Source organism: Bos grunniens, chromosome 8, assembly GCF_055505025.1.
Source record: "Bos grunniens cultivar Pamir isolate PY7600 chromosome 8, Bosgru_T2T1.0, whole genome shotgun sequence".
Classification (NCBI taxonomy): Eukaryota; Metazoa; Chordata; class Mammalia; order Artiodactyla; family Bovidae; genus Bos; species Bos grunniens.
Window position 1 is genome coordinate 70,476,889 of NC_141172.1, and position 18,985 is coordinate 70,495,873.

Here is an 18,985-nt window from a genome sequence, read left to right on the forward strand (position 1 = left end):
CAAACATCTGAATGGGCTTCTCAGGCCAGACCTTTTCCCGCTTAGCACTCTCTCTGAGGCTGGGATGCAACATCAGGATCAGAAAGAAGCACAGTTGCTCAATGTCACACAGCAGCCCGGGTGGGAGAGGAATTTGAGGGAGAATGGACACATGTATATGTATGGCTGAGCCCCTTCTTTTTTCACCTGAAACCATCACAACATTGTTAATCGGCTATACTCCAAAACAAAATAAAAAGTTTAAGATTAAAAAAAAAAAGAATCACAGTCAGAAAGCATGTGTTGGATGCTCAATCACTAGCAAACATAGCTGTATGTTTAGCTAGTTGAATAACAGTAAGCAGTCTGTAATATGTATGAAGTGGTCTAGTGGCTTTCCCCACTTTCTTCAATTTAAGTCTGAATTTGGCAATAAGGAGTCCATGATCTAAGCCACAATTAGCTCCCAGTCTTGTTTTTGCTGACTGTATAGAGCTTCTCCATCTTTGGCTGCAAAGAATATAATCAATGTGATTTCAGTGTTGGCCATCTGGTGATGTCCATATGTAGAGTCTTCCCTTGTGTTGTTGGAAGAGGGTGTTTGCTATGACCAGTGCATTCTCTTGGCAAAACTCTAATAGCCTTTGTCCTGTTTCCTTCTGTACTCCAAGGCCAAATTTGCCTGTTACTCCAGGTGTTTCTTGACTTCCTACTTTCGCATTCCAGTCCCCTATAATGAAAAGGACATATTTAGGGGGTGTTAGTTCTAGAAGGTCTTGTAAGTCTTCATAGAACCATTCAACCTCAGCTTCTTCAGTGTTACTGGTTGGGGCATAGACTTGGATTACCATGATATTGAATGGTTTGCCTTGGGAACGAACAGAGATCATTCTGTCATTTTTGAGATTGCATTTCGGACTCTTTGGTTGACTATGATGGCTACTCCATTTCTTCTAAGGGATTCCTGCCCACAGTAGTAGATATAATGGTCATCTGAGTTAAATTCACCCATTCCAGTCCATTTTAGTTTGCAGATTCCTAGAATGTCGATGTTCACTCTTGCCATTTCCTGTTTGACCACTTCCAATTTGCCTTGATTCATGGACCTAACATTGCAGGTTCCTATGCAATATTGCTCTTTACAGCATCGGACCTTGCTTCTATCACCAGTCACATCCACAACTGGGTGTTGTTTTTGCTTTGGTTCCATCCCTTCATTCTTTCTGGAGTTATTTCTCTACTGATCTCCAGTAGTGTATTGGGCACCTACCAGTCTGGGGAGTTCATCTTTCAGTATCCTATCTTTTTGCCTTTTCATACTGTTCATGGGGTTCTCAAGGCAAGAATACTGAAGTGGTTTGCCATTCCCTTCTCCAGTAGACCACATTCTGTCAGACCTCTCCACCATGACCCGTCAGTCTTGGGTAGCCCCACAAGGCATGGCTTAGTTTCATTGAGTTAGACAAGCCTGTAAAAATTGACTTAAAATTCAGTCTTAAATTGAAGAAAGTGGGGAAAGCCACTAGACCATTCAGGTATGACCTAAATCAAATCCTTTATGATTATACAGTGGAAGTTAGAAATAGATTTAAGGGGCTAGATCTGATAGACAGAGTACCTGATGAACTATGAATGGAGGTTCATGACTTGTACAGGAGACAGGAATCAAGACCATCCCCCAAAAAAAAGAAATGGAAAAAAGCAAAATGGCTGTCTGAGGAGGCCTTACAAATAGCTGTGAGAAGAGAAGCGAAAAGCAAAGGAGAAAAGGAAAGATAAACCCATTTAAATGCAGAGTTCCAAAGAATAGCAAGGAGAGAGGGGAAAGCCTTCCTCAGCGATCAATGCAAAGAAATAGAGGAAAACAGTAGAATGGGAAAGACTAGCGATCTCTTCAAGAAAACTAGAGATACCAAGGGAACATTTCATGCAAAGATGGGCTCAATAAAGGAAAAAAATCATATGGACCTAACAGAAGCAGAAGATATTAAGAAGAGGTGGCAAGAATACACAGAAGAACTATATGAAAAAGATCTTCACTACCCAGATAATCATGATGGTGTGATCACTCACCTAGAGCCAGACATCCTGGAATGTGAAGTGGGCCTTAGGAAGCATCACTATGAACAAAGCTAGTGAAGGTGATGGAATTCCAGTTGAGCTAATTCAAATCCTGAAAGATGATGCTGTGTAAGTGCTGCACTCAGTATGTTACCAAATTTGGAAAACTCTTCAGTGGCCACAGGACTGGAAAAGGTCAGTTTTCATTCCAATCCCAAAGAAAGGCAATTCCAAAGAATGTTCAAACTACCACACAATTGCACTCATCTCACATGCTAGTTAAGTAATGCTTAAAATTCTCCAAACCAGGCTTCAGCAATACATGAACTGTGAACTTCCAGATGTTCAAGCTGGTTTTAGAAAAGGCAGAGGAACCAGAGATCAAATTGCCAACATCCACTGGATCATCAAAAAAGCAAGAGAGTCCAGAAAAACATCTATTTCTGCTTTATTGACTATGCCAAAGCCTTTGACTGTGTGGCATGACAATAAACTGTGGACAATTCTGAAAGAGATGGGAATACCAGACCACCTGACCAGCCTCTTGAGAAATCTGTATGCGGGTCAGGAAGCAACAGTTAGAACTGGACATGGAACAACAGACTGGTTCCAAATAGGGAAAGGAATGCTTCAAGGCTGTATATTGTCACCCTGCTTATTTAACTTATATGCAGAGTACATCATGAGAAACACTGGGCTGGAAGAAGCACAAGCTGGAATCAAGATTGCCAGGAGAAATATCAATAACTTCAGATATGCAGATGACATCATCCTTATGGCAGAGAGTGAAGAAGAACTAAAGAGCCTCTTGATGAAAGTGAAAGAGGAGAGTGAAAAAGTTGGCTTAAAGCTCAGCATTCAGAAAACAAAGATCATGGTATCTGGTCCCATCACTTCATGGCAAATAGATGGGGAAACAGTGGAAACAGTGGCTGACTTTATTTTTCTGGGCTCCAAAATCACTGCAGGTGGTGATTGCAGCCATGAAATTAAAAAATGCTTACTCCTTGGGAGGAAAGTTATGACCAATCTAGACAGCATATTAAAAAACAAAGACAGTACTTTGTCAACAAAGGTCCATCTAGTCAAGGCTATGGTTTTTCCAGTAGTCATGTATGGATGTGAGAGTTAGACTATAAAGAAAGCTGAGCACAGAAGAATTGATGCTTTTGAACTGTGGTGTTGGAGAAAACTCTTGAGTGTCCCTTGGACTGCATGGAGATCCAACCAGTCCATTCTAAAGGAGATCAGTCCTGGGTGTTCATTGGAAGGACTGATGTTGAAGCTGAAATTCCAGTACTTTGGCCACCTGATGCAAAGAGCTGACTCGTTTGAAAAGACTAAGATGCTGGGAAAGATTGAGGGCAGGAGGAGAAGGGGATGACAAAGGATGAGGTGGTTGGATGGCATCACCGACTAAATGGACATGAGTTTGGGTAAACTCCGGGAGTTGGTGACGGACAGGGAGGCCTGGCGTGCTGTGGTTTATGGGGTTGCAAAGAGACAGACACAACTGAGCGACTGAACTGAACTGAACTGAATATGTGTGAAATAGCAACAGAATATAATGGAAAGTAAATGAACTCTGGAGGCTCAACTTCTACCTCTATCTTTAGTGGTGGTGGTTTGGATAAGTTTCTTAAACCCACTCAGGAAAATGGAGCAGGTTTGGCAGGAGAAAGGTAGAGAGAGGTGGGTTTGTTTTTCGATTGAGCTGTCTGGGAAACATTCAAATGGAGGTGTCCAGGGAGTACTGGGTAATTTGGATCTGGAATTCAGGATGGAGGTGGGAGCTGCAGCTGTAGGTGTGGGATTTGGGAGAAATGGTAGGTAACCTTCAGACAAGCCAAACTCCATGTCTATAGACACGTCCAGCCTTCAGTGTCATCTCACAGAGTCCTTGGCCCTCATGCATTTTAGCACCCATAACCCTCTCTACATCTGTCTACACAGATTTCCCATGTTTTTCCTCCAGCCTTCCAAATGTGGGGCTTGTCTCAAGTTCTGTCTCTTTGAGGGTACCTTCATTTGCCTTGATTTATTTCTCCTCTAAACATTTATTGCATTAGTATCAGCCAATCTTCTAATTACCTCCTTGTGTCTTCTATCAGTTAAGATATGCATTCAGCTGCTATAACAAAGGTCAAAATAACAGTGGCTTACATGAGACAAATGTTTATTTTTCTCTCATATAATAGATGGGGTGTAAGCAGATCCAAGCTGATAAGGTGGTTTCCTAGTGCTGGGGACCCAGGCCTCTTCCATCTTGTTGCTCTGTCATACTCTAAGATAGCTGCTACTGCTCCCACCATTGCATCTGTATTCCAGCCAGGAGGTGGAAGAAAAAGGAAGTGGAGGGAAGGTCCCTTCTATTGAAGGCTATGTCTTTAAATGTTGCACACATCACTTCTGCTTATACCTCTTTTGTTGTTGTTGTTTACTTACTCAGTCATGTCCAGTTCTTTGCAACATCATGGACCATAGCCCAACAGGCTCCTCTGTCCTCGGGATTTCCCAGGCAAGAATACTGGAGTGGATTGTCATTTCCTACTCAGGGCATCTTCCTGACCCAGGGATTGAAAGTTTGTCTCCAGCAAGTCTCCTGTGTTGCAGGTGGATTCTTTACTGCTGAGCCACTAAGCCCTATATCCCTTTAACCAGAACTTAGCTGCTTGGCAACCCCTAGCTACAAAGGACTCTGGGAAATATCATCTTTAGCTAAAAGGTTTTGTGCTTAACTAAAACTCTGGGGTTCTATTACTAAAGAACAAAGGAGGAAACAGATATTGGATGGTATCTAGAAGCCTCTACAGCATGTTCAGTGAATTGAATGATTTATATGTTCATAATGTACCTTTTCTAGTTTTTCCTGTAGCATATTTGGCTGAATAGGTAATTGTCTTACCCATAGTTTTATGATCTTGAAGATAGGGACTCTGTTTTCTGCATCCTTGAATTCCTCTGATTTTGTATATATTTTGAAAATGATACTGGTTGTACGTCCCCCCACAATGTTCGACCTAATTTTCCTTGTTAGTGTTAGTTGCTCAGTTGTGTCTGACTCTTTGCGACCCCATGGACTATAGCCCACCAGGCTCCTCTGTCCTTGGGATTCTCCAGGCAAGAATACTGGAGTGCGTAGCCATTCCCTTCTCCAGGGGATCTTCCCTACCCAGTGATCGAACCTGCATTTCCCACATTGCTGGCAGATTCTTTACTATCTGAGCCACCAGGGAAGCCCCTAATCTTCCTTAATATTTATTAATTAAAATTAAGTTGACCTCCAGGAGAGTGGCTAGGATTAAACAGAAGGATTCTTTTTCACCATGGCCATATCCCCTGGCTGACAGAAATTCTTAGGGTCCCTGATGTCAGAGATTAGATGATTCCTGCCAGGAGTCAGATTTCTATCCACATATAGGGGGTCTTTCTTCCAGAATGTACTGACTCCCAAGGAGCCAGGTCAGAGCCCAACTCTTTAATGCAGACTTTGTGGGGCCATGCAAGGAAGCCAGACAGCAACCATTCACTCATTTGTTCAATCAACAAACAGTATTGAGCCCCTTCTCCATGACAGGCACAGGGTGTATCAGAAGCACACGAGGGTCTGAGGCAGACATGAGGCTGATTGTTTAGATGGGACAACAGACAGAGGGTAAATGCATTATGATAGGGAGGTCCAAGATGCTCTAGGAGCGGGTCCTGGGAGACCTGAGCTACAGAGAATGTCCAGGGTAGGTGCCAGAGGGCCCAGCGAGGGACAGGAAACAGAGGCCACCAAGAGAAAGGCTCTCAAATCATCCTACCGTCTCCTTCTCCCACTGAGTCCAAAAGTCTGTTCTTTATGTCTCTGTCTCCTTTGCTGTCCTGCACGTGTATGCCTATGGCTAATTCATATTTGATGTATGGCAAAAACCATCACAGTATTGTAAAGTAATTATCCTCTGATTAAAGTAAATGAAAAAAAAAAGAAAAAAAGAAAGGCTCACCTTTGGCCCACTGAAGTCCTAATTTCAGATCCAATTTCCTGGGCCCTAGGGTTTCAGGCAATTAAGCTGGGCCTGTGACGGGAGGAAGCAAAAGCTACTGATGTCTGCATGGGAAGGAAGCAGGTCTGACTGAGACCAGCTTATGAGGACGGCCCCAGAGGGACTAACTCAGAAAGCGCTCTGAGGTCTGTAGCCGAACTGCGGGTATATCAGCTTTTCCTCCAGTGGAATCTGGACTGTGTCACTAAGACCACATCCTTCTATCAGGATGACTGGGATGGGGGGTTGGGGAGGGCTTGCCAGAGTCTAAACAGAGAAAAAGGAAGGCAGAGGGACTTCCCACGGAGCTTTCTCTCCCCAGGTGGGGGGAGGTGGGAATGAGGAGAAACAGCTCAGTCTAAATTCTCTCTGTTCTCAGGAGCTGGCCACTGAAAACATGAATCAGCCTCTCTGGGGGCACAGAGTCAGAGGAAAATGCAGACAAATGTGGGCAAGGGTGTGCCACAGTCAGAGCACTCAAATATTCTGTCTGCTGACAAGTGCCTGAAAAGGCAGTTGTATCTGTCCATCCATCTCCCACCTCCCTGGCATCTTGTGTTTTTTTGCGTACTCAGTCACATCAGTTTTGCCTGATTCTTTGCAACCCCATGGACTGTAGCCCACCAGGTTCCTCTGTTTCCAGAGGGATTTGGAAGCAGGGGATTTGGAAAATGGGATTTCCTAGGCAAGAATACTGGAGTGGGTTGCTATTTTCTCCTCCAGGGGATCTTCCCGACCTAGGAATTGAACCTGCTTCTCTTATCTCTCCTGCCTCAGCAGGTAGGGTCTTTACCACTAGCACGACCTGGAAAGCCAGCGTTCTGTCTGCTCACAAGCGCCAAAAAGGCAGTTATGTTTCTCCATCCACATCCCACCTCTCTTACTTCATATTTGTCCCCTCTGGATGCTTTACAAAACATCCCTTTTAAGCTTTTTTTTCCCCAGGAAATAAAGAAAACAGTGTCACCTAACAGTCACCTGATTTGTGTGAGGACATGAACTGCTTATTGAGTATTCAGTGGAAGTAACCCAGGACCGGGGGAGGAGTCTGGGGTCTAGTCCCAGTTCTGTCCCTAACTTAAAGGGTGGCTGTCATCTCTCTGACCCTCGGACTCTTTCTCTGCAAATGGGAACAGTAAAATGCTCTGCCTTTTGGATGGAGGTGGTGCGTACACAAGGAACTCATACAGAAGGTAAAAGGTTGTTGTTATATAGGTAGAAGGGCTCCCCAGGTGGCACAGTGGTAAAGAATCTACCTGACAGTGGAGGAGACTCAAGAGATGCCACTTCAATCCCTGGGTGGGGAAGATCCCCTGGAGAAAGAAATGGCAACTCGCTCCAGTGTTCTTGCCTGGAAAATACCATAAACAGAAGGGACTGGTGGGCTGCTGCCCATGGGGCTGCAAAGAGCCAGACATGACTGAGCAACTGAACACACACACACACACACACACACACACACAGAAATCTGTATGCAGATGGATCCTTGCTTTGTAAAGCATAACAGTTCTTAGAAGCCATGACCAATTCCAGCTAGAGAATACAGCAGCCATACCTGTGAGTAAAGACTTCCAGCAGTATCCTGTGTTTATAGCAACCAGCTGGTTGCATTTTCAGTAAATAGTATATTGAGGCACATACATTCAATGGGGATATAATGCAGCAATGAGAATGAGCACACATAAATTCTACCTACCTCACAGATGAATCTCACAAATATCAAGTTGAAAAAAAGAAGCAAGTCACTAAAGAACACATGCTAACTAAAAACAGAACTACTATATGACCCAGTAATTCCATTACTGGGCACGTACCCTGAGAAAACCATAATTCAAAAAGACACATGCACCCCCAATGTTTCATTGCAACACTATTTACGATAGCCATGACGTGGAAGCAACCTGAATGTCCTTCAACAGAGGAATGGATAAAGATGTGGCACATATATACAATGGAATGTCACTAGGCTATAAAAAAGAATGGATGGACCTAGGGTCTGTCACACAGAGTGAAGTAAGTCAGAAAGAGAAAATAAATATATATCAACGCATATAGGTGAAATCTAGAAAAATGGTACGTGTGTGCCAAGTCTCTTCAGTCACGTCCAACTCTGTGCAACCCTATGGACCATAGCCCGCCAGGCTCCTCTGTCCGTGGGATTCTCAGGCAAGAATACCAGAGTGGATTGCAACGCCCTTCTCCAGGGGATCTTCCCGACCCTCTGTCTCTTTCGTCTCCTGCATTGGCAGGTGGGTTCTTTACCACTAGCGCCACCTGGGAAGTCTAGGTATCTCTTACAAAAATGGTACAGATGAACCTATTTGCAGGGCAGAAACAGAGATGCAGACGTGGAGAATGGATGTGTGAATGGGAGGGTGGAGGGGGGGCAGGATGAATTGAATTGGGATTGATGTATATACACTGCCATGTGCAAAATAGCTAGCTAGTGGAACTCTGCAGTATAGTGCAGGGAGCTCAGCTCCATTCTCTGTGACGACCTAGAGGTGTGGGATGGAGGTCCTAGAGGGATGGGATGTATATATACACAGAGCTGATTCACTTCCTTATATAGTGAATACAAAGAATACAAAATACATAAGCCAATATATTTTATAGTGAATATAAAAGCCAACACAACATTGTAAATCAACTATGCCCCAGTCAAACAAAATAATACATGTACTATGAGTCTATTTATGCAACATCTATAACCAGGCAAAATTAAACCACATTGTTGAGGGATGTTTCCATATGAGTAAATCCATAAAGAGAAGCCTATGAATTATTATCACGGAAGTCAGAATAGCTGGTATCTCCTTTGGGGAAGGAAGGAGGGAAGAGGTCTGGATTCTTGGAGGGCTTTGGCGAGAAGGGCTTCTGGGAGCTGGCACCCCCTACTTCTTGACTTGGGAAGGTGTACATTTGTGTTTGTTTTGCAGTAATTACGTGTGTGTGTGTCTTATATGTAGTCTTCTGGATATATGATCTAACCTACAATTAAAAGAACATAAAAAGCATTTGAATCAATAAAGAACCACTACAAATTAGAATAATAACCTCAGAGATCTACCTCCTTGATTTTATAAAGAGGCTGAAGCCCATAGAGGATACAAAGCTTGCTCAAGTTCACCTAGCATGTCTGCAGGAGACACACCCAGTCACACTGCAGAAGAATGAAGTCCAGCAACTCCTAACTCGGATCCTCCATCATCTTCCGTCTCTCTGAAGAGGCCTCTTTCTGGATGGTGGGATTTGGGAGCACAGCTATTATGCCTGGGAATTAGTTCCCTTGTTTTGTGAAAAAGGAAAAGGGCAAGTTAGTGGACTGATGTGCTGATGACCTAGTATAAACTGATGAGTACAAACGCTTTTTAAAAGGATTAACATATTTGTTTATTAATTTAAAACTGTTAAACACAGTACATGTTAATATAATTATATTATCCCAAACAAAAAAAAAACAGTTAAGAAGACTGGCATTGTTTCACATTTTTGCAAATTTCTTCAATATTTGGTTTAATAGAAGACGGCTAGATTTTCATATCTGTGTACTCGGTCTGTGGCAATACATTGTTTTAATAAGTATGTGAAAAAAAATCCGTGCTCACATAGAATATGTAGCTGTAAGAAGAAGCAGTATTTTAATAACATTTTCAAACAAGTATGGATATTCTTTTTTTACATTAAGATTTTTTATTGGAGTATGGCTGCCTTACAAAGTTGTGTTAGTTTCTGCTATACAGCAAAGCTATACATCTATATATATATATCCTCTCTTTTTTGGATTTCCTTCCCATTTATGTCATAGAACACTGAGTGGAGTTCCCTGTGCTATACAGTAGGTTCTATTTTATATGTAGTATCAATAGTGTATATATATCAATCCCAGTCTCCCAATTCATTCCACCCTCTTCCCCCTTTCTGTCCATACATTTGTTCTCTATGTCTGGGTCTCTATTTCTGCTTTCCAGATAGGATCATCTATACCACTTTTCTAGATTCCACATATATATGTTAATATACAATATTTGTTTTCCTCTTTCTGACGTAATTCACTCTGTGTGACAGAGATAGGTCCATCCGCATCTCTACAAATGACTCAATTTCATTCCTTTTTATGGCTGAGTAATTATAAACACTTTCAAATTGAATCTTTAAAGCTTTAAATATGCTCCTCGAAGTTTTTGGAGAAGGAAATGGCAACCCAGTCCAGTACTCTTGCCTGAAAATCCCATGGATGGAGGAGCCTGGTAGGCTGCAGTCCATGGAGTTGCAAAGAGTTGGACAGGACTGAGCGCCTTCACTTCACTTCACTTCTCCATGATTTATCTTCATAATGACAAAATTATGGGGAAAATAATACCAGAAATCTCTGGCCACCCTGAGGTCTACAGTTTGACTCATGTTGCATCGGATTTGCAGATAGTATCAAATGAAGCTGGCTTCAAGGGCCAGGGTGGGGGGTTGAGGGGGAGGAAGGACAGGGAGCCAGGAAGTCTGCAATTTTATTGACTTATCCACCTGGCCTAGGTGAGACCCTAGCCCTGGGACGGTCAGGAAAGGAACCTCTGCTATCTCTCTGAGAGCTTTTTTGTTTTGTTTAGAGGTCAATTACTTCCCATTTGGGAAACTTGTGAACATTAAGAGGCGGCTGGAGTGACGGGACTGAACGATGCAGATAAGAGACTGATTGCTTACAGAGCGGCTCCCTGGTGAAAGCCCTGCCTTGGATAAGCGGCTCTCTGTAAGACACACAAAAAGGGGCAGCTTTCAGTGTGAAGGAGAGATTACAGGACGGAAGATGGGCAGATGATGGGGGTGGGCTTGATGAGCTGAGAGAGGGATGTGTTTTAAAGTGATCCTGACAGGATCACTTAAAGTAGGGAGATGGGAACAGAGAGTTTTCCTTTGCTCTCCTTTCCTTTTGGAAAGAAATCTTAGTGTCCTGTGAATCTCAAATTTCCAAGCTCTTATCTAAGGGAAAAAATCACACGGGTTGCAAATGGACGAGGTTTTGTTATGGGTTTTGCTTGTTTGCTGGGGCCAGTGAATATGCTTGCTACAGCAATCCAGACAGCAAAACAGAAAATGTCCCAGGTCAATGGAGTATCTTGGGTGTCTGTGAAAACAAGACCCACTCCTGCCTCCCGCTCTCCCTTAGCCAACTGAATGCAGTTTACAAAGTCGCAGAAGCTGCCCTTGAACTGCATCTCCCACTACTAGAAAATATGGGTCAAGCTTTGGTATGTGCCGGGTTACTTTCTTCATCCCTAAGTCCTAGACCTTCGTCAGTAAGCAGTGTCTTTCCCCCAATCACCAGGCGAATCCACCTCCTCTAAACACCTTCTCTAGGCATCCCAGCTCACATGGGATTTTCATTCTTTCTAGAGAGCTTACTGTCTGTCTGCCCTTGACATGTAGCATATCCCACCTCGTATTTTTAGATGCCCTGCTCATGTTAGTCTCTGGCATGCAGTTAGATAATAAATTCCTTAAGGGCAGCAGCCAAATCTTATTTTCTCTTGTGTTCCATGTTCAGCGATGAGTGAGATACTAATGATTGAACTAAGCTCCCGTCCTCTTCACTTGCAGACTTGACCACAGCCATCGCTCTCCCTCTGGGTGTTTCCATGTGGCACAAAGCCTGGAGGGCGCTGGGAGGCAAGGTCTATTCAGAACAACACTGCTGTACACTGGAAACTAATACAACATTGTATTGGGTTGGCCAAAAATTCCCATACAATCTTACAAACTTTTTGGCCAACCTAATAAATCAACTATATATCCAGAAAAGAAAGAAACAAAAAGAACAACACCTGTCTGGTAACCACTTGTTGGGTTGCAAGAGAGTGGAGGGTGAAGAGAATAGCATTTAGTAATTTTCTACTCTGTACCGAGTACTTTGCTAGATCCATACAAGGATGACTTATATTTCTAGGTAAGAACTTTACCCAAAGAAGAACAAAAGAGTCTTAAAAATTAACATATAGTAGTCTAGAATCTGATCTCAGGGAAATTTAATACAATTTGTTGAACAACTAAAGGCCAGAGAGATGGTTGTTCAGTGGCAGTACAGAATTTAACTCAACTGTCATAAATCTAAGGCCAGTGTCCAAGAGTAACTTTTCCTCTTGTAAGGAATAACTCCTGCCCCCAAAGTGAAAGAAGAATGACAACACTCTGACAGATTTCTCATAATGGTGATTTTAATTGTAGTCACTCTCTTTTCTAGTCTTAGCTTAATTGACCAAGGAGTATTTATTGAGAGTTCCCAATTTAAAATATACAGACTGTACTTTTTAATCCCAGGCATATAAGACTGACTATAATTGAAAGACCCCACAGGGTGGTTTCTAAACACACTTTTATTAACAGATTTTTATGGAGAAATAAAAGAGAAAAGGGATGGAAGCAAAAAGAAGAGAATGTAAGGAAATTCTAGTAAAGAGAAATATGAGTAATTACACTTGTTCTTAACTTACACATAAACTTTAAGAGATACAAGCTGTCAATAGTCAGGCGTAGTTTACATAGTACCAAGCAGTCTGTGTTTTCCACATTGGTAAAACACACACAGACACACACATACACACACACACACAAAACTAGGGCAAATTCAGAAACGAGAAAATGCAGGGCTGGTACAATTTAAATATTAGAATTTATTAAATAATAGAAGTTAACTTTTGATATGGAGAAGGCAATGGCACCCCACTCCAGTACTCTTGCCTGAAAAATCCCATGGACGGAGGACCCTGGTGGGCCGCAGTCCATGGGGTCGCTAAGAGTCACGACGGAGCGACTTCACTTTGACTTTTCACTTTCATACATTGGAGAAGGAAATGGCAACCCACTTCAGTGTTCTTGCCTGGAGAATCCCAGGGACGGGGGAGCCTGATGGGCTGCCGTCTATGGGGTCGCACAGAGTCGGACACGACTGAAGCGACTTAGCAGCAGCAGCAGCAGCAGCAGCAGCAACTTTTGATAAGTTAGTGGTCCAGGGGATGAAAATGCATACTTTTTCATTGTCTTAGAAAAAAAAAATATATATCCAAGAAAAAAAGAAATGAGTCTGATTTTCCTACTAATACCTACCAAAGACAACTTATTTGATACCCATGTCCCCATTAATAAAATGAGTTTGTTTTCAGTCTTCAGTGAGCATGGTTTCAATCATATTTGTGCCTGGGGGAGTTATAATTTCCCCTAAAGTTCAGGTTTCCTGCCCATTATATTAGGACAACTGGAAGCTCCTTACCTGATGGAAAGTTTAGAAGCCTGCTACCTTCTGAAAGAAAATCTATAGGAGCAGGCTGGGAAGGGGGTGGAGAGAGGTAACCCCTCCAAGAGCTGAAAGCGAGTTTTGTCTCTCTAGGGAATTCGCTGTGTACTGAAGATTAGAATTTCTGGGTTTCATTTTTACTTTATTCTAAGCTCTTTAGCGGATATCGAGAAGTGGATAAATTCTAATGGCATATACACAAGACAAACACACAGACACATATATTTAGGCTGAGCTGAAGACAGGAGATAAGATGCACTTACAGTGAGGGAAGAACTAGAGAGTGGTGGATACCTTCTAGAGAACAACTGTGGCTCCAGAAAAAAAGCGCTCGCCTAGATTAACACTGAGTCCCAGGGAGTGTAGCCCTGGAAGGGGGTGCTCAGCGCAGACTAACCCCAACAGGAGCATGTGTTTCGCACAAGTCTTCTTTGCTCCTCGGTCCTCCTCTTCCAGGCTCTTCATCCCTCTCCCCTGGCTCATTTTCTCCTTCTTTCCCGCCTCTTGCCTTTAATTGAGGGGTCGAGACCCTCTACAACATCCCCATCATCTCGCCATCCTCCGGGGCTGCCGCACACAAATAAAAGAGCCTCGCAGGCCCTGGGGTTGAGGCCTGAAAAGTCTCCTGCCTCAGTACTAATCTGACCCCCGAAACTGTCAGCCACCCTCGGCTTTTCTCCTTCCCGGGTGTCGCTGGGTGGGCGGCTGGCGGAGGCCAGGGTTTGAGTCTTTTGGGAGGAGCTCGCCCCCAGGGCCTTCAGCTGGATGGCTGCTCCGGGGGCAATTCGCAGTCCCAGGCACCGCTCGGGAGAGAAGTGCCATCGGGTCGCCTGCTTCCTCCTCCGCGGCGGTCCCTCGTCCCGGCCGCGACCGGACAGCGGGGAGGCGGGACTGAGCTTCTGGTCAGGGTGGCATATCCGAGATAAGACGCCTCACCAGGCCCTGACACCCTGCAGTGTGGCGGGCAGAGGGCTCTGAGGGCTGGCGCTCGGCCCACCTGCGCCGAAGCCCGAACTGGCCTGGGGGACTGGGGGTGCGGGGCCCGGGGGTGCGCCCGCGTAGCCGCCGCCGTAGCCTGCACAGTAGGGAGCGCCCGCGTAGTGGCCGTAGCAGGAATAGGGCGCCGCTGCCGCCCCGTAGGGGCCGGGGAAAGCGGGAGGGCCAGGTCCCAGGCAGGGCTTGCCATCGCGCACCAGCACAGGCACCGCCACCCGGCGCGGCGCTAGGGGGTGGCCCGCCAGTTCCAGGGACTTGTCCTGGCGCTGTCTCTTGCACTTGTAACGTCGGTTCTGGAACCAGATCTTGACCTGCGTCGACGTGAGCTGCAGCGCGCTGGCCAAATGCTCGCGTTCCGGGGCCGACAGGTACCGTTGCTGCTTGAAACGCCGCTCCAGCGCCAGCACCTGCGCCTGCGAGAAGAGCACGCGCGGCTTCCGCCGGGGCCGTGCCGTGGGATGCTCCGCGCCGGCCCCGCGCGCGCCGCCGCCGCTGTCCCCTGCGCAGCGCTCAGGCACCCGGGTCCCGCCGCCGGGGAACGAGGCTCCGCTGAGGACGGACTCTAAAAGTACAGGAAGGAACACTGTCAGCGCCAGCCTAAGGCTCACCGGAGCGATTTTTCCAAGGGACGCCCCTCCTCCCTGGTAGCCTTCACCTTGCGTGCCGGTCTCTTCCTTCTGCTTACCCCCTCACCCCGTCCCAAGTCGCTCTAAATGTTCCTTTCCCCCAAGTTGTCTCTTTTGTACCCGTGATGATGATTGGTGCTAGTGGTTTAGTCCCTAAGTCGTGTCTGACTCTTGCGATCCCATGGACTGTAGCCCATCAGGCTCCTTAGTCCATGGGATTTCTCCTGGCAAGAATACTGGAGTGGATTGCCATTTCCTTCTCCAGGGGATCTTCTGGATCCAGGGGTTGAATTCAGGTCGCCTGCATTGCAGGCAGCTTCTTTACCGACTGAGACACCAGGGAAGCATAATGCAAGTTGTGACTCTCTGTGTTTCTCAGTGTACAGCCGATTCCCCAAGGTTAGACTCTTGATCAAGACTCTAAGCTTCATTTTCTTCTTAGAATGTCTGTATGCGAGCTGTTTACTTTGACTGCAATTCTCAAGTGTGGGTAAGTTTGGGGAAACTTTTACTGCCAGTCTATTAGATAGAGATTAACCTTAGATTGCTCATAGTGAAGAGAGAGAGAGAGCCTGGTTATCTATTTGTGGCCCCTGCTTCTAATGCAAGTGCTGGGGGCTCCAGTGCTACCCACCTATACTGACATCCTTGCTTCTTTTGTCATCAGGGACCCACCGCATGTTTCTCGAACACGATGCTTTGTAATCCAAATTAACAAAACAAAATAATTTTTGGCTTCTGATTTTTGGCTCAGAAACTAAGGTTCTCTTTGCAAGTATATAAATTTGAGATCCACATTTGGCTCTTTTTTTAAAAAGTGGGCTCTTTGCTCTTTGGGACCTCCCTGCAAGCAGGTAGCATTGGCTCCTCCCTGACTTCCTGTTTGGAAGAGGCAGAGCTCCTCGAATATCACCCCAGGGCAGCTGTGCCCAGCCCCACAAAATGCAAGCTTCCTTTCCTTTTATTGTACATCTCTCCTATTTTGGCAAAGCTCTGTTTTTACCCAAGGATAAGAAGGGAGGCTTCCCAGGTGGATCAGTGGTAAAAAAAAAAAAAAAAAAAAAAAATCTGCTTGCATTGCTTGGCAGTGCAAGAAATGTAGGAGACTCGGTTTCTATCCCTGGGTCAGGAAGATTCCCCTGGAGAAGGAAATGGCAACCCACTCCAGTATTCTTGCCTGGAGAATCCCACGGACAGAGGCGCCTGGCAGCTGACAGTCCATAGGGTCGAAAAGAGTCAGAGACAACTGAGTGACAGAGCAAGAACAAGCAGGGAGGCAGTGCTAAGTTTTCATGAAATTCATGAGAGGAGAAAACCGGAATGGGGAGTGCATGTGTGTGCGTGGTGAGGTAGAGCAGGATGCTCCTAATTAGAGCCAGTGCTGTCGGAACCGGCTCAAATCCACAGCCAGCTGGCACAGTCTCCTGTGGGACTGAACTGTTTGGCATTTCAGATTGAGGAAACAAGACCTTCCCTCAGCGAAGCTTGTGTTCAGACAAACTGAGAACATCTCTCCCCACAAAGAGGAAAAATATTGACAAGGGTTTGTTTTCTTAGCAAATCAAAATGTAACTACTGGCCTTCAGTGACTCTGCGGAGCCAGCAAGACCCCATTTGGGAGTTGCTGACCACTCAGGCCGAGGGGATTCAGGCCACCTCAATCCCTCCTGGTCACAGTTTGGAGTCCCTGTCACCCTGTGTCCCTGAAAGCAAGGTGGGGGTGGAGGAGGAGCACAGAGTCCCCCAGGAGTGTCTCTTCCACGTGTGATCAGTGGCTGCCATGGCCCCTGGGCTTAGATCCTGGAGCTGGACCAGGCCCCTTCTCATTGTCACTGCCCCAGGTGCGGCAGCAGAGGAGGAGTGCACTGCAGTGTCTTCAGCTGCGAGGTGATAGCAAGAGTCAGAGGAGTGTGACGCTTCTTCAGCAAAGCCAAAATGAAAGGTCAGTTGGCTGAGCAGCACTGGGGGAGTTGAGGGCTTACAGTCTGCTGCAGAATATTCACAGGTTTCTTTAAGAACACAACAAAATATACATTTCTCCAGGCTCCTGGCTGTTGTTGTATTGTTGTTCAGTCATGTTGTGTCTTACTCTTTTCGACCCCATGGACTGCAGCACTCCAGGCTTCTCTGTCCTTCAGTATCTCTCAGAGTTTGCTCAAACTTCACTGAACACATGATGCCATCCAACCATCTCATCATCTGTCATCCCTTTCTCCTCCTGCCCTCAATCTTTCCCAGCATCAGGATGTTTTCCAATGAGTTGACTCCTCACATTAGGTGGCCAGAGTGGAGTTGGAGTTTCAGCTTCAGCATCAATCCTTCCAATGAATATCCAGGGTTGATTTCCTTTAGGATTGACTGGTTTGATCTCCTTGCAGTTCAAGGGACTCTTGAGTCTTCTAACTCCAAACTAGCATCTTTATTTTCTTCATGTGGTTAGTTTGAGGTTAAAATAGAGTGGCTGTGGCATAGCCTGGGTGAGGAGACCTGACCTGTGAGAATCATCCTGAAGCCCCCAGACCTGCATGAAGGCTGGGAACTGAGACGCAGAGTTTGGCAAGAGGAAGAGTGGCTTTTTCATCCCTCAAACTGTTGGGTCTCCCCTGCCAAAGCTGCCCGGATGGCAGGAGCCAACCCATCACAAGCCCTGTCCACCTCTTCCCTCCCTGCAGCTAGACGCAGATCCCTGGGTCTGTCTGCCAATGCACAGGTTGTGCCTTTGGAGACCGGACACTGAGACTCTGCTGGAATCGTCTGTCTCCCTGAGCAGCTAAAGCTCGAGCTGCCCTTACTGAGCTGCAGTCAGAGGAACTACTAGGCTGGCCACTCAGCAAGCCCCAGGAAAAGACTGGGCTGGGACTGATCCCAGAGCCGAACAGAGTTTCCTCTCCCAAAGTGCCCCGCTGCTTTGATGGCTACACTTTTGGCAGATGGTCTAGGGTAGAGAGAGACTAGGAGATGGCAGGAAAAGCTGGTGGTGATGAAGCACAGCTAAGATACTGCAGAGGGTTTTGCTGTAAGAAAGAAGCTCTGCTCTGTGATGACCTAGAGGGGTAGGATGGGAGGGAGGTTCAGAGAGAGGGGATATATGTATACTTATGACAGATTAACTCTTGTTGTATGCAGAAATCAACACAACATTGTAAAGTAATAATCCTCCAATTAAAAATAAATTTAAAAAAAGGAAGAGAAACTGGAATTTCTGGGAACTGCCTCAGTGAGTAGGGGGGAATGTGTTTCTGGGAATCATGTAGGACAGGCTGTGGAAATCGTGAGCCCCCAAGATTCAGGACCTTATTTACATTAAGATGTCTGGAGGGGACGGTAGAGGGGGCTGAGAGCCCAGTCCTTCTGACTCTTCCAGTGAAGAAAAATGGGGCCCGGAAGACCAGGAGATGAGTGTCCCCCACAAACGCCAATTGGTAATGATCTAACCCCACTCCTTGTTCTCCCTGTAAGATCCAAAACCCCAGCTCGTACTCACCTGGCTCACCCACCGGTTTAGCGTCCATCTCTGTGACTAACTCACAGGGACCCCTGGAAGGCTCCGACCCTTCCTGCCTTCTGTCTTCGCTGTCTGCGCTCCGGATGCTGGGGACCTCGGACCCTCGCTGTTCTGGGACTGGTCGCAGGTACTGAAAGTTTTCCGGGCTCCTCGGTGTCCTCTGGAGTTGCAGGGCATCCGGGCCGAGATGCTCACGCTCCAGGCTCAGGATGTCATTGACCGAAAAGGGAGTGCAGGTGGCGGGGTTCAGTAACATCCCAAAGGCGGAGGGGGCGGGGCTGGGGCGTCCCTGGTCCCCACAGAGCGGAGCGCCCAGAGCTTTCCGTTTTGTCGCTGCAGACCCCGCAGACCCAAGATTTGCGACAGACGCCCAGCGTCCCGGATTGCGCCTTCCCTCTGGACCATCCTTGCCAGACGATTGACCCGGAGAAAGAGTGACAAAGCCGCGGAACCCCATTGGTTCTTGCAGAATCCACGTGTTAACTTAGCATCGTCCCCGCCCGCCAAC

General features: G+C 46.0%; 1 protein-coding gene across 2 annotated transcripts; it reads right to left on the reverse strand.

Annotated features, from left to right (window-relative positions):
- Nucleotides 1–14,282: 14,282 nt before the first annotated feature.
- Nucleotides 14,283–18,733, reverse strand: NKX2-6 (NK2 homeobox 6). 2 transcript variants are annotated; one of them, XM_086416470.1, is made up of 2 exons: nt 18,457–18,733; nt 14,283–14,890 (listed from the first exon to the last, which is right to left on the reverse strand). In XM_086416470.1, the coding sequence occupies exons 1-2, from the start codon at nt 18,731–18,733 to the stop codon at nt 14,283–14,285; spliced, it is 885 nt and encodes a 294-aa protein (XP_086272596.1). The 2 variants fall into 2 exon arrangements, with proteins under 2 accessions (XP_086272596.1, XP_086272595.1); XM_086416469.1 differs by having other exon boundaries at nt 14,283–14,908.
- Nucleotides 18,734–18,985: the final 252 nt, after the last annotated feature.

Coding starts and splice junctions, on each gene's coding strand:
- NKX2-6 (XM_086416469.1), bottom strand. CDS start 18,733: ATGTTACTGAACCCCGCCACCTGCACTCCCTTTTCGGTCAATGACATC. Junction 14,909..18,456: donor TAAACCGGTGGGTGAGCCAG/GTGAGTACGAGC, acceptor CTGTACTTTTAG/AGTCCGTCCTCAGCGGAGCC.